The sequence below is a fragment of the Ruditapes philippinarum genome, unplaced genomic scaffold (genome assembly GCF_026571515.1).
Source record: "Ruditapes philippinarum isolate M1 unplaced genomic scaffold, ASM2657151v2 ctg9344_1_1_1_1, whole genome shotgun sequence".
NCBI lineage: Eukaryota > Metazoa > Mollusca > Bivalvia > Venerida > Veneridae > Ruditapes > Ruditapes philippinarum.
The window spans coordinates 28,502-43,854 of NW_026857852.1; the positions used below are offsets into that span (position 1 = coordinate 28,502).

A 15,353-nucleotide genomic window follows, 5' to 3' on the forward strand; every position below is an offset into this window, starting at 1 on the left:
ACAACCAATTGTGATTATGACTAGCAGGCGTGTTGTTAGGGAGCTGTTAATAAGACATTGTTTATATGCAAATTTAAAAAGAATAAAAGAACTATGACAAGGCCATTGTTCGCAGAATGGTTCTTTTCTAATAATAATATTGTTGTTATGTAGAATTGACTTCGTTTGCTTTGAACAATGAGTGTTTATTATAAACGTTTATCTTTACCCTAGAGTACTAAACGCAGACTACCGAGGGATCTTTAATCAAACATATTTCAAAATTGATATTCCTCCTATTACCAGAGTAATTTTGTAAATGTATTTGTTGTATACAAACAAAATCGGCAATGGATTACTAAAGTATTAAATTATTTTGATTGAATCTGATTACAATGTTTAGTGATTGATATAATCATTTGACTACATATCAGGTTTCCATTCTCAATTACCTAAAAGTACTTAAAAGTAATTAGAAAAAAAACTCCCACTGTTTACAAAAAAAATGTTAATTGATTGTATACATTTAATTTAATGTATTCATTTATTTTATTTGTCCTTCGGCAAGGTTATAAAGATCAATTCACATCTAGACTTGGCCTCACTTATTTTATTGAAATGAAATTAATTTTCCATTATTGTCATGATTTGTTCTTGATTGGATTAATTAATTATTCACTAGTGATAATTCTCTGTATAGCGTCAATGGAGTAAATGTGAATTTTTTTTCAAAAGAGCAAACTTATAATAAATGGTTACAACCTGCCGTCTGCTCAATCAATGGGAAGACCAAAACCAAAATGTCCGTCATTAAAAAGGCTGAAACCCCGCTTCCACCTGCACTCCATGCCCCCACCTCCTCTAATGAAAAAAAAAGAAGAAAAAAAGTAAAAAAAAAAACCCACACAAACCATAAAACTATGCTACAGCGGACTGCCTGTCAAAATACAAACAAAATTACTTGCAGTGATACAGTACATTGTACAAGCGTGTTTAAATTTATAATATACATGTATATTTGAATAAAAAGGGCCCTGTTTAGCTGTCTTACCGAGGGTATTTTTTGTTATAGCCTATTAAACGTAGGTCTATTTCTTTTACTTTTCATTTTGAAGCCTTTTGGCTCTTTAGCAATTCAGTGTAGGCTGCCGAATGTTACCAAGTTTTTGTAGTTTAAAAAAAAGCCAGCTCCAACTACATTTTATATTGAAGGCCGCCCCATGGGAAAGGCAAAGGCAATCCGTTTTCGCATTCCAGGGCGACCTTGAATTCAAGTCTTAAGTTAATAAAAAGTTGTTTTTCAACATGTTCTATGGGTATTCGAGGGAAGAAAAAGACAAGTGATTTTGACATGCCATCTAATTTATTGACAGAAAATGAAGAATGCTTTCAAAAATGAAAAAAAAATAAATAAAAAATAAAATAAAAAAGAAACAAACTGTTCACATAAAAGTAAAACCTTTCCATCATTTCCTAGACGGACCCGGTTTAGTAAACACCTTCTCTTTACCGTGTTCTTTCGCTATGCACCACGCGAAGCCAATTACTTGCTGAATTGAAAACGGAAATCCACGATTCGCCATGTAAAAAATATAACTTACATGCGCAGATTCTTCGTCAGCATTTAATGCCGTTTTTACACCCATTTTCGCTTTATGTGGTACCTTGCCATTCACTCTATCAGACAAGGTCATGCGCGGGACACCAAACGTTTTGGATGCTGACCTTTTAGTCATTTGTCCAGATTTGACTGCTTTAAAAGCAGAAGACATAAACTCATCTGACCACTTGCGCAACTTTTGCGGCCGTTGAGACTGGCGTTCCATATCTGAAATAATTGCAATTTATAAATGACCTGAGTAACATTTCAGGTTCATTGAAATCTGGGACATGCGATAACGTTATCGTATGTCCCAGTTAAATCAGCGTTAGTTTAGAATTTAAATAAACCAAAGCCCGTCATGTTGAACCTATACTCCTCAACTATAAATATAGCGTAATTTATACGTAAATGATAATGATAGATAGTCAAAGGGAGGTAAATAAGACAAATTAACCATAGGCAAAGCTGCAATAGTTACGTAACATTATATACACATGGTTACGTGTTCCAATCGCCTTTGAATGGTGTGTAGTGAAGTCACATGCCCGAGTGAAGAAACAATGTCAAAAACACCAGTTCCGTCTAGCGTTGTAGTATGCGCAACATTTTGTAGGTACCCTCCCCTGTAAAGGCGTATAAAAGGAAAAAGCTTTACCTTCAAAAAGTACCCGCCGTCAAAACTTTGGAGCATCTCACGCGAGAGAAAGCGCGATTAGAGAAAATTGACGACTTTAGGATTAGGACGACTATAGGTTTTTTTTACGTTAGGAGTTGAGGATATATAATTATTGAAAACACTTACCTTTTGATGTTAATCAAACTCAGTAACACAATTAAACTGAAAAAAAAACAAACTTTTCCCGACATAATTTACCAAAGTCAATTATGTTAACTGCACCATTTACACCTGCCCAGCCACTAGCTGTTTACGTTGAAAGCTATAAGCGGCGTAGTTAACGGACTCTCTACATTGTCGCAACTAGCTATTAACTGCAGAAAGGATGAATTGTTCTGTTCCAAATTTAAATCAGGGTTAATCCATTACACAAAGCATGCTAAGGGCTAAATGCAACACCATTGGTAGTTGTTGAATAAAATTAGAATAAAATTAGAACATATCTTAAATAATAATGATAATAATGATAATAATATCTTTATTTCAAGAAGGTAATATTTACATGCACATGAAGATATACCATCGTAAAACCAATAAACATCATATTTTTTAATGTGGCCTTCTAAACAATAAATAGAAACACTGTAAATACAAAACATCATAGAACAATAACAACTCTTCCATTATTTTGACAAACACTCCTTTTAGATATTAAATCTCATTTATACAATTTTCATTTCAAATATACAAGCATATAAGTATTATAACATATGAACACCTTTTTTATCATTACTATAAATACTAAACGAAATAAATCAATAATTTTTTAGCTCGACTATTCGATAAGAATAAGTAGAGCTATTGCAGTCACCCGAGCGTCAGCGTCTGCGTCGGCGTAACCACTTATGTTAAAGTTTTTGTAATAGTTCAAATATTTTCAAAGTCCATTGACATATGGCTTTGAAACTTTGCACACTTCTTCACCATCATGACCCCAACCTGTAGACAGGAGGAGGTAACTCTATCAAGCATTTTGACAGAATTATGCCCCTTTTTCGACTTAGAATTTATGTTAAAGTTTTTGTAATAGTTCAAATATTTTCAAAGTCCATTGACATATGGCTTTGAAACTTTGCACACTTGTTCACCATCATGACCCCAACCTGTAGACAGGAGGAGGTGACTCTATCAAGCATTTTGACAGAATTATGCCCCTTTTTCGACTTAGAATTTATGTTAAAGTTTTTGTAATAGTTCAAATATTTTCAAAGTCCATTGACATATGGCTTTGAAACTTTGCACACTTGTTCACCATCACGACCCCAACCTGTAGACAGGAGGAGGTAACTCTATCAAGCATTTTGACAGAATTATGCCCCTTTTTCGACTAAGAATTTATGTTAAAGTTTTTGTAATACCTTAAATATTTTCAAAGTCCATGGATATATGGCTTTGAAACTTTGCACACTTGTTCACCATCATGACCCCAACTTGAAGACAGAAGGAGGTAACTCTATCAAGCATTTTGACGGAATTATGCCCCTTTTTCGACTTAGAATTTATGTTAAAGTTTTTGTAATACCTCAAACAAATATCATTTACATATGGCTTTGAAACTTTGCACACTTGTTCACCATCATTACCCCGACCTGTAAACAGGAGGAGGTAACTGTATCAAGCATTTTTTTTACTATCAAGCACTAAGAATAGTCGAGCGTTGCTGTCCTACCGACAGCTCTTGTTTAACTTACAATTGCACGAAGGCACAGAGATGACATGTGTCTATATTTATATCTGGTGAAAACGAGATAATATCTGGTGGAAACGAGATAAATTCTGGTGGAAAACAATCGGGATAATCATGTCTAGGAAACAAGATAATATCTGGTGGAAACAAGATAATATCTGGTGAAAACGAAATAATCATGTCGTGGAAACAAGATATTGGGTCTTTAACGATAATTCTTAAGCGACAGCAAAGAACTTAGATAAACACAGTTCTAAAGGAGAAAAAAACATATATGAACAATGAGCGAATTAAGATCCGTTTTTTTTTGTTTGTTTTTTCTTTCTTTTTTTCAAAAAAGAAAATTTTCAATGTTTTCTGTTCGGTAAGTCTGTTCCTCCCACTCCCAAATATGGTAAATGTCCATGAATTTCTAATGTCTAACATTGTTGGCATACAATCAACTCACTAAGGATTCATTTGTTATTGTGCAATATTCATGTTTCATAGATAGGTCATTCTAATAAAGATGCACAAGGTACACACAGTGATGGCGTTGAAGACAACAAAACTGAAAGAATCGATCGTTCGACTGATGTCCCGCCAAGTTATGGTTTTATTTTTCTGTTCCACGTATTGTAATGTATCAACAATGTCTGCAATTTTAATTGGCGGTTTCTTTTCTTTCAGATTTTCGACACTTGCTATTGAGCCGTCATCTTTGTTTGGGTATGTTGATGGTTTTATTCCTTTAGTATTTCTGCAGGTACATGTCAGAAATTCATGCATTGCTATAAGATAATGCGGGACTCTTTCATCATTTGGCTTATTGTAAAGTTTCAGGTTGAGTATTACCGTATAAGCATGATAGGTACTGACCGCTAATCCGCAATAACTTAATATGATATGATTTGGTTAGCTGGTTCCGAGCATTTGGGGAAGGACTGATCAGAATGGATTAGATTACACCGATATAGAAGTTAAAAACCGTTGATAATAATTGAAATTCGCTTCTCGGATGTTCAGGATACTGCAAGAATACCCAAAATTGTTCAAAACAGCTAAAAAAAATAGTGGAAACGACAAAACATTTCACTGTAACAAATCTGGACTTTCTCTTTATTTCCATGAAGAAGTCTAGCTGAAGACCATTTGGATAAATTTCATAGCCAACACGTGTTTCGCCAATTGCCCACATATTGTTTCCCGCAAAAGAGGTGAGATCGATCTTGTCAAATTCTTTTAACAGCGAAACTTCTTCAGTATTATAGTTCCAAGCGTTGAAAGATATATGACAATTTTGGGAATCAAACGGATATTTTTCCATATTGCCCGCACATGATACCGTAAAAAGTGAACCGGGAGCAAAAAGTGCGTAACCGGTGTGATTGTAACGTACTCTTTCCGTCTTGGTTCCAACTGGAAGAAACGTGACCGCAGAATTTACACAATATAAGTCTGGTACCCAAACTTTGTCATATCCGATGAGTATTTCTTTGATATTTCCGTACAGAGCTGGATCCCACCACATTCTGATATCATACCAAGATAGTTTCAATACAGCTATAAGAGAAAGTGTGCCTTCTCTTTCGTCATATTGTTTCACAGACAAGATAGATAATCCCATTGATACGTAGATAGTCTCGTTTAGATCAATTGCAGGTCTGACATAGAGGTTGTAATCCGTGAGTATATCATTCATAAGCGTCCCCGTGTCATTGATTGCCGATGACTGTGTTAACATAGGTTGAAATTGTGCAACACCTGTCATAATTAAACATCTTGCCATGAATTTAAACATTTTGTAAAACTACGGTTTCTCTTCCTCTGAAATTTGAAAAATAAATGTAAAAAAGTCAATCAATGTTACTGATCCGGATACAGTTTTGTTCTAAACCATTCCAGCACTGTCAGAGTACGGCGTGAATCTGATTAAAACAACCAGTCAGATTTTCCAATTAATAACATTAACGAATGGCGCTCTAAATGTCATTTGCCCACATGGGAATAGACGATAATGTGACATGTAAAATACAATACACTAATCACCCGACGATTGTAAGACAAGCTCTCGTGCTTCAGCAACTGTACTTTGTTAGTACCTGAAATATTTTTAATCAACCATCAAAAGGATTTTATTATAGTTGAAGTGTCTGATGACAGATAAACTGATTGATCGCAATGTTATAGAGAGATTTTAAAATTAATTATGAATGTATTTAGTGTATTAAATTAAAACAGTTGATGAACTTGTGGAAAAATGTACTCAGTGTAAAAATGTATAGAAATATTGTCTTTACTTGTGCCTGATTGAGGGACGCAAAATAGTCATCATAAAGACACAAATTATGTGTTTTATATTATGTGTAAGTAATGGTTTGAGAATACATTAGATTCATATAATTTAAAGAATATAGCTTCGAATGTGAAATCTGTTTGTCATAAAAGTGGTAAAATGTTAACAAAGAAGTATTTTGACTACCATAACAAGTACTAAATCAATATAACTGTACTCATTGCCAAAAATCTGAAAACAAAGTGATCCTCGTAAGCATTAATCACTACAAAAATACATGAAAAAAAATGCAGACTCGGTTTTATTGAGTCAGTACATGAGGGATAATGAATAAGTGCAACATCCCTCACGCCCCCTAGCACCGGCTTGAACGGTACTCAATACTTAATAGTGCTGGCATCAATGATTCCGAAGGACCAGAAAAATATAACAACACTGAAGTGAAGTACGGGCAACTTTTTACAGCTGCCACACGGCACTTGACACCTGCTGTTGTGAAGTATAAAAATCTGGAAACAAAGTGATCCCTCGGAACCATTAATCACAACAAAATTACATGAAAATTGCAGACTCGGTTTGATTGAGTCTGTACATAAGGGATAATGAAAAAGGTCACACATGTAAGCAAAAGATGAATACGAGTAATTTTTGGAAAAACAAAAGGACACCAAAAATAAAAAAAGCTTTCTTTTGGGAAATAAAAATAAATAATTTCTGGCGCATAATGGGCCTTTAAAATGTTATATAGATAATATTTGTTTGTTTTGCGTGTTAGATTGCGCGACGTTACACGGCAAAATCTGTAAAACAAATACTTAAAATCACTTCAAAAGCATGAGATAAAAAGAAAATGTATTTGTTTTACATATAAAATTGAAATATATTTCTTTCGTGAACACCAGCTTTTCTATTTTCACTCGTGCCCAGTTTTAAGGACACCCATGGTCTCCATTCACAAGTAAATTTGAAATTGTCAGTGTAACGGGGGACTTAACACCAAACAAAATCTTTTCTATAACAAATAAAACAAAATGATTAGGCAAATTAAAAAAAGTCGTTTTTCGCATGAAAAATATCCAATTTTATGGTACAAAGTATTTATTTGAAATCAAATTATAATTCAAGTGATATGTACCATGATCTCGGCTTCTTCTAATAACATAAGAAATTGGAACACGCGATTGTGAAATAATCAATATTAATCAATATATATAGAGGATATTCCAGTTTTTTCTGTAAATTCATGATTTATTTTCATTTAGTGGTGTGAAAATAAATATTTCATGAGTGGCGGTAGCCATGAGTGAAATATGTTAATTTTCATGCCACAAGATGAAAATAAATCATGTGGTTACAGAAAAAACTTGAATTTTCTGTTTATTATATACATTTTCCTCTTTATTGACATTACAATTTGAAAGACTTTCCCTTAAATGTTGTGTACTGGTAGAATTTAAAAGAAAGTAGTCCGTCTAGACACCAGTGAAAATACGGAAAATGTGTTTCACCAAAGTGAAAATTAAATTATTACAGTGAAAATACGGAAAATGAAAATATGCATTTTATTTTATCAATATTTCTCAATATTTCATCTATAAGTATATAATAATTATGTGTATTTCAAATAGATATCCGTTGTAAAATAATATGTTTGACTTATTTTGTTTCCTAATTTCGAAAAAATCTTTGATTGCAAAACACATGAGTAAGTATTTATGATTTGTTCCCAAAATAAACATTATTGTTTGAAAGAAAAGTACAGCTTACAGTTATATTATTTTTAAATCTCAAAATTATGTTAAAAGACTTACATGACTGACAAAATTTTTACATATGACTGACATAATTCTTTAAATAAATCTTCTTGTTATGATATGATTTGATACGGACTTTTGGACTCTGGAAATAAAAATGAGGTTTAATCATCCAATAATGATTTCTGTCGGAACATCACGTGGTACTAACGCTGAAAGTGCATTAGCTATATTTTATAAGGTGTGAAATAATGATACTTATAATCTATGTTGAGCTGCCAGAGTTGCATTTGCATAGAGACCATGTCTTGAGTAACTTCTGTAAATTGTTCGTTGCAAATAAAACTGTTTCAAATGTTTCTCAGCAGAATTCGTGGACATGTATTAGACTTGCTTTAAAAATGCCTGATTTACATATGAGCCGCGTCACGACAAAACCAACATAATGGGTTTGCGACCAGCATGGATCCAGACCAGCCTGCGCATCCGCGCAGTCTGATCAGGATCCATGATGTTCGCTTACAAACCCTATAGCAAGTAGAGGAACTGATAGCGAACAGCATGGATCCTGATCAGACTGCGCGGATGCGCAGGCTTGTCTGGATCCATGCTGGTCGCAAACCCATTATGTTGGTTTTGTCGTGACGCGGCTCATATATATTTTGAAAATATGATAAAACAAAATGCTTCATTTTGTTGTTGTTCAATCATATAAACAATAAAAGGAGGGAGACCTCGTACTTATCATAAAAATGATTGTTATTGGTGGTAGATACATTTGTTATATTGTCTTATACTAATTACTCAATGTAATTATTATTCATTGTTTTACAGACGACATTTTGTTATAGACCAATTCCTTTGAAATTGAATAGTTCCGTTCTCATACATTCATTTGAATACATGCGTTTCATTGGATTTTCTTTTATTAATGCCTAAATTAAGTATTTATATGGGAAATAAATGTGATAAAATGTTTTATTTTGTTGTTGTTGTTGTTGTTGTTCTATCGTATAAACAATAAAAGGAGAGAGACTTCGCTCCAATTTTAAAAATGATTGATATTGGTGGTAAATATCACAGACACTTGGGGTTTGGAGCTCAAAACGCCTTTAAAATCCAAATAAAATGCATATTTGTCAATCCCAGCACATGTACTGATCATATATATCAAAAAAACTTAATATAAGCCGTTTTGAAAAAATTTCATATTTCAACATCTATAATAATTACATTGAGTATATGTTAAATAAGAAGATATGCACATTGCGCCATTTATCGTTCAACCATTCATATATATGGTTAATATGGTTGACTATTCATTTTGTTAATATTCCAGAACATTTCATTGAGGTCTACATTCGGACTGTTAATCATGCAAATTTTGAAATTTATAAATGACATACCAGCAGGTATAACGACTGTTCATTATAAGATCATAATACCATTTTACAACTGACGGTTCCTTATCAAAATAGTCTAGGTCTGTTCATCATAAAAAACTTTATGTCATTTTAATATCATTGAATGATAATAACTACTGTAAGTTAAGCAACATTTTAATTGAACATGAAAATTATACATATTTACATGTACCATAATTGAGATCAATAAGACACTGTCTTGTGATGAGTATTAAAATTCATGCTCTACGGACAGAAAGTTGTCTTCTCCCGAAGCAAATCTCGAATAAAATCACGTTTCAGAAAATTATTCCCATTTCATTACTCGTCGCTGACTTTGACGGCTTCGGATAATATTAAAGCTAAATATTTCTTGAAAAAATACATATCTGCAAAGCTTATTCAAAATTGAATCAACCTAAGTGAAAATTGATCAGGAAGTTATATATTTTTTTTTTACCGCCAACACTCAACCAACTTATGGTAGTTAATCGATAGATTTTAAACCTCACTAGCTTGAAATATATACTGCGGAAAATCTGTTGTTAACAGGGTGTGCGGTTATTACTTGTCGACCATTTCCCGCAAATAGATGAGAACATCTAAGCGTCAGTGCTATGAATGGTGTTATAAATAGCGTGTTTTGGAGGTTTTTGTTGAAACTTCTCCAAATCCCTCCAGAGGTATGCACGTCGCGGAGAAGGCACACGGCAGGTCAAGGTCAAGTCATCTCAAGTACCAGAGGTGATTGGTTGACCTGTCGTAACTTACTCTGGAGGTTTGGCGCTAATGAATGCCGTTTTTGTTGTCGTCAGTCAGGAAGTTGATGCCTTGACAGTACTGTCGTCTCCTTTACCACTAACGAACGAAAAATGGGCTAACAGGAAGATTCTGCTTGAAAAAGACGTCCCCGGTGCTATAATCTCGGACATATGGCTATTCCGGCGCCGAGAATAAATGAACTTAAAACACACACACTTTTGTTGAAAACAAAACAAAAAAAAACAACAATATATTTTCTGTAGTAATTTTTCAAGTGTTGTAAAATGAAAACGAAATTCGTCTTATGCCGCCAATTATTTTTAGAACACAAACATATAAGTTCTTTTTATTTGATTTATTCAAATAAACATTAATCACTTCAGCGCGCGCAAATATCGTTTTCAAATTAAAATTTCGTAAGATATGTTGATGAATTTCCGATGCTCGACTGTAAGTCATTCGTATATATATGCGTTTTTTGTTTGTTTTTGTTTTAAAAGCTTCTTATTCTTTAATATTTTTATGTATCTCATAATCTGTATTGAAAATTTTATTACACATGGACTATCAAATTATGATTCGTTGCCCTAGAATTGAACTTTCTAATTACACAATACAGGGTCATTCATTTGATTGAAGACTGATCTTTGCGTCTTTCTCTGAAATAATTATTTTCTTGTTAAAACATATTTGACCACATATTTCTGTCATTTAACTGTTCGCTTTACTTCCGATTTTTGTTGTACCGAAACACATGTTTCTATTTGTGTTTTCTATTCGAATCTATAATCAGTTTAATGGGATCACCACCGGGTAAACGACTACTATAGGTACTTTGGTCATGTTTTTTACCCCAAATATTTGAATGTTTCTATTGGGATTAAAATGAGCGTAGATAACTAAACAACTGGTTGTATAAATCCCTGACCTGTCTAATTCTAATTATGAGATTAGTGGATATATTAATTAAGACTTTCATTAGGAGAAGACCTTTATAAGCTCTATAGCTTTCGGCTCTAATCCTTTTTCATTCGTGTATCTAATTATTGTAAATGAATTAACAACTTGATGTACTTGTATCATTGTTTGAAATAAACTATTTTTAAACTAAGACTTTCACTACAAAATATTCCTAAACAAAAGAGCACATGTTTAAATTTATTCCTTTACAAATAAAAGATCAGAGTAGGGATCTGTCAATTGCCAGACATATTTTTAAAAGATACTTTTATGTTAAAAGTTTGATTTATGAATTATGTAAGATGAAAATATAAGTATTGCTTTTTTTTATTTTGCTAATATTAAATGTAATCTTGTGGTGAAATTTTGTCTGAGGGTCCTTAAGGATTTTGTAGTTAAATAGTTTTTTTCGGCGATACATGGTTTAAGAATATAATGTTTTCAAACTATATGTTCATCACCATTAGTGAATTTTTTAGTTAGATGTATGCAAAATATTTACAAACAGCTATATGATATAGCGGTTTATGAGCGTTTTCCGCGTACAGCCTCCTAAGGTGTACTAATAAGTTAGTTTTCCTTAGTTATCACGCAAGCATGATCCATGTCTCTGATGTAAGCGACAGTTTACCATTATTTGTCTTTAAAAAAATATTAAGGACTATGAATGGTTTATAACAACAAAAGAACATGCATGATATTGAGACTACGGTGTTGCAACGTTCTAGTTAATGACCCGTCATAAACAGTTGGTCGCTGCGTAGTAATTGGAAAATTGTTATCAAAAATAATAAAGAATATTTGCCACCTAATTAAAGCATTTACCTATAAATTTTCATTTATGCTTTTTGTTTAAAAAATATTGATAAAGTTATTATATAGCATAACATAACATAAATTTATTGCATAAAACTCTTTTACAAAGTTTATCGCAAGCATTACATACAGGCAGGTACATGAAAACGTGTTTTCAGAAAAGAAAAAACAAGTTAATTAAATTGACTTATGAATACATAGTACTTTGCACATTTTAAGAAAGTTCAGTGTATTTTTTCTAACATGTCAAAATAAGAGCATACAGTACAGTATTATGGAGGTGTATGGACAAATTATGAAATTCTTATTCTATTGGCAAAATATATATATTTCGATAAATTACAAATATATTTTTTTGATGTGGCATTCATTAATTGATCAAATTTATGTATAGATGGCCAACGACAAAAATATTGCCGAAAATATTTGGTTCTCAATTCGCGATATTTAGGACATACTAAAATAAAGTGGAATTCAGTCTCAACTTTTCTCATATTACATGATTTACAAAGCCGTTCTTCTCGTGCGATATTCTCGTAACGTCGGGTTTCTATAAGTAAACTGTGCGACGATGTTCTAAGTCTTGATAGTGCAACCCTATACTTGTTCTCTTTAATACAATCTAAATATTGTTCTGTTTGAAAATTATGCTTAAATGTACAGTAAGATTGAAGGCGTGGCGAATTATTTATGTCTGAGTACCAGCGTTGATAATATGTATCTAATATGCGTTGTTTTTATCAACTGGAACGGTATATTATTCACATCCGTTTGTTGATTCCAGACATAGCTTAATCCATGTACATCTAAAATACTTTTCACTTGAGCAGCCCAATTAAGACCACGATACTCACGACCGCTATCAGCGTCAGCTTTTAAAAACGTATAGGTCTGCTTTATTAATGAAGAGTCCGCGTGCCTTAATATTTTAATCCAATATTTAATAATGTTTATTTTTCTGAATACGGCTAGTGGTACGCGCCTGAGTTCTCCATAAAGTGCGGAAAGGTTTGTAGAGCGTTTCACACATAATACGCGACGTAAGAATTTAGTATGTAACAGTTCTATGTCAGTCGCTTCATGCATACCCCATATTTCAGAGCCAAAATTTAGAAATAGAACCAACCAAACTGTCAAATAAGCTTACTTTTTGTTTAATTGGTAACTCGATATTATTAAAGATGGTGAACAGGCTATATAATGCACGAGACGCATGCTGTGCAATACATTTTTGACTGCGATACCAGTTTTCCATTTTTAAATAATGTAATACCTAAATATTTAAATGACGTAACTACTTCTAAGGGTGTATCTTCAATATAAAAGTTATGTTGAGAGTGACGTCCTCTTTCGAATATTAATATTTTAGTTTTTTTAGTGTTGATTGTTAGACCCCACTCCCTACAATACGTTACAAGATCATTTATCATAGACTGTAATGCTTCCGGGGATGTAGCATAAAAGTACTTGGTCATCAGCATACAATAATAAAAAGTATTTTACCTCGTTAATTGTAAATATATCATCAATATTTGTATTAATATTGTGTGTGACGTCATTTACGAAGTACATAAATAGCAGAGGGGAGCTCGGGTCCCCTTGTTTCAATCCGATGTTAGAGGTGAAGAAGTCTGATGATTCTGAATTGAACTTTACACAGGACTTAACAATAGTATACATTGCTTTTACGGCCCGTACAAATTTACTACTAACATTTTTCTGTTATAAGTTTTTGACATAAATATGTTCTATTAATTCTATCAAAACACAACATATAATCAACAAAACAGCAATAAAGTTTTTTTACCCAAGTCTAAAACTTTACTTAATACAGAATGTAGGACAAAAATACAATCAATGATTGACTTCCCCTTTTGGAATCCGAATTGATTTTTGTCAAGCGTATCGTATTTGTTCGACCATTGAGTTAATCTATTTAAAAGCAACTGAGAGTAAATTTTTTCAAGTACATCAATAAGACAAATATAGAAAGGTTTTCATACCAGTACTATTTATTAGCAACATACGTATGCCTAAACCTGATTACCGCGGCAGTATGACGTCACGGAGTAGTGATTTTGAAAAAATAACAAACAAAAATCAAGAATTTTTCAGAGAATTATTATCTTTACAAATTGCAGATATGAAATAAAAGAATGAAAATATTTTCATATTGTAAATGTCTGTGATTAGTGATGAGTCAGCTTAGAAAAAATCAAGGTACTATTTTTTGACCTGATTACCGCGGCATTTGACGGATGGTTATTAACATTGGGGAGGCATAGCCTCCCCAAAAATGACTTATATTAGCGATAAATATATCATTGAGCAAAAGTGCGTTCAATGCCATTATTTTTAATCATTAAAAAGTAATGAATCACTACTACCCCTATAATGAGTCAATGGCCTGTAAATGTACCTTTGGGATTCTCTTTGGGATGCATTATTTTGTTATTGTTCAATCGTATAAACAATAATAAAAGGAGAAAGACCTCGTTCCAATTATGAAATGATTGATATTAGTGATAAACATATCTTTAAGTTAGTAAAGTGCGCTAATTCTTTCAGCTTGTAAAGTACATTCAGTGTCATTAATTATTTTTAATTATAAAACCTAATGAATCCCAACACGCCCTTTATTGAGTATCTACCTTTGGGATCCTCTCCCCTCTGGCATGCGTGTTCAAAACAAGTACAATATGTTTACAGCTGCTGTTTTCGTCCAATAGTTTACTATCTGATGTAACAAAATTAACGAGATGAAAAAAAAATGGAATTTATAACATTGGAAGGTTAATTTTGATTGCGTCGATCCATGAAATAGCATCATTACAGAAACTTAATCGATTTCAAAAGATTTGTATTTGTTATAATTGCAGGTTATGGTGTTTCTAGACCATTGTGGCTTAAGTGTATTTGTATGTTTTCTTTAATAATATACATCCACAATCATGTCATCCATAATGGTCGCATTCTCCTCCTCCCCTACAATGCACCGTTGTTATTTTGTACTGAGTGGAACTTTTTTTTATATGTTATGATATCGTAAATATGAGGACAACATAAATGGACCTTCAGCTTTCCTTCAGCAAATGAATTATTATATATGTTGTTGCGATAGCAACCTCTATCATCAGAAGAAATATCTAACAATGCTAATTCAAAGTTTAAACTGTACTTACGATTATAATATGGATATAAAACATGTTTTATTAAGCAATTGCTAAAGTGTCTGAAATACTATTTCATCGTTAAAAATATGCAAAGTGCATAGTGAAAAAAGAGCATGACAAAACATTTGTATCCTCGGGAATGCACGCGCAGGATTCTATCATAGTTTAATTTATGTTTTTTTTATTTTTTACTGAATCTTTTGAATCGCAAAAGAGCTTAAGAAGAACGCAGTGTTAAAGTATAGGTATTATAATCATTTTATAT

At 32.6% G+C, this 15,353-nt stretch overlaps 1 protein-coding gene across 1 annotated transcript; it reads right to left on the reverse strand.

The window, feature by feature from the left end:
• Positions 1-1,445: 1,445 nt before the first annotated feature.
• On the reverse strand, positions 1,446-5,695 carry LOC132751251 (acetylcholine receptor subunit beta-type unc-29-like). Its single transcript, XM_060741408.1, has 2 exons — positions 5,014-5,695; positions 1,446-1,807 (listed from the first exon to the last, which is right to left on the reverse strand). The coding sequence occupies exons 1-2, from the start codon at positions 5,693-5,695 to the stop codon at positions 1,446-1,448; spliced, it is 1,044 nt and encodes a 347-aa protein (XP_060597391.1).
• Between the last annotated feature and the right edge of the window lie 9,658 nt (positions 5,696-15,353).

Excerpts from the sequence above, each read along its gene's own strand:
- LOC132751251 (XM_060741408.1), bottom strand. The coding sequence starts at position 5,695 with ATGACAGGTGTTGCACAATTTCAACCTATGTTAACACAGTCATCGGCA. Across the intron at positions 1,808-5,013 it reads CAGATTTGTTACAGTGAAAT|ATATGGAACGCCAGTCTCAA; the intron begins GTTTTGTCGTTT and ends CAATTATTTCAG.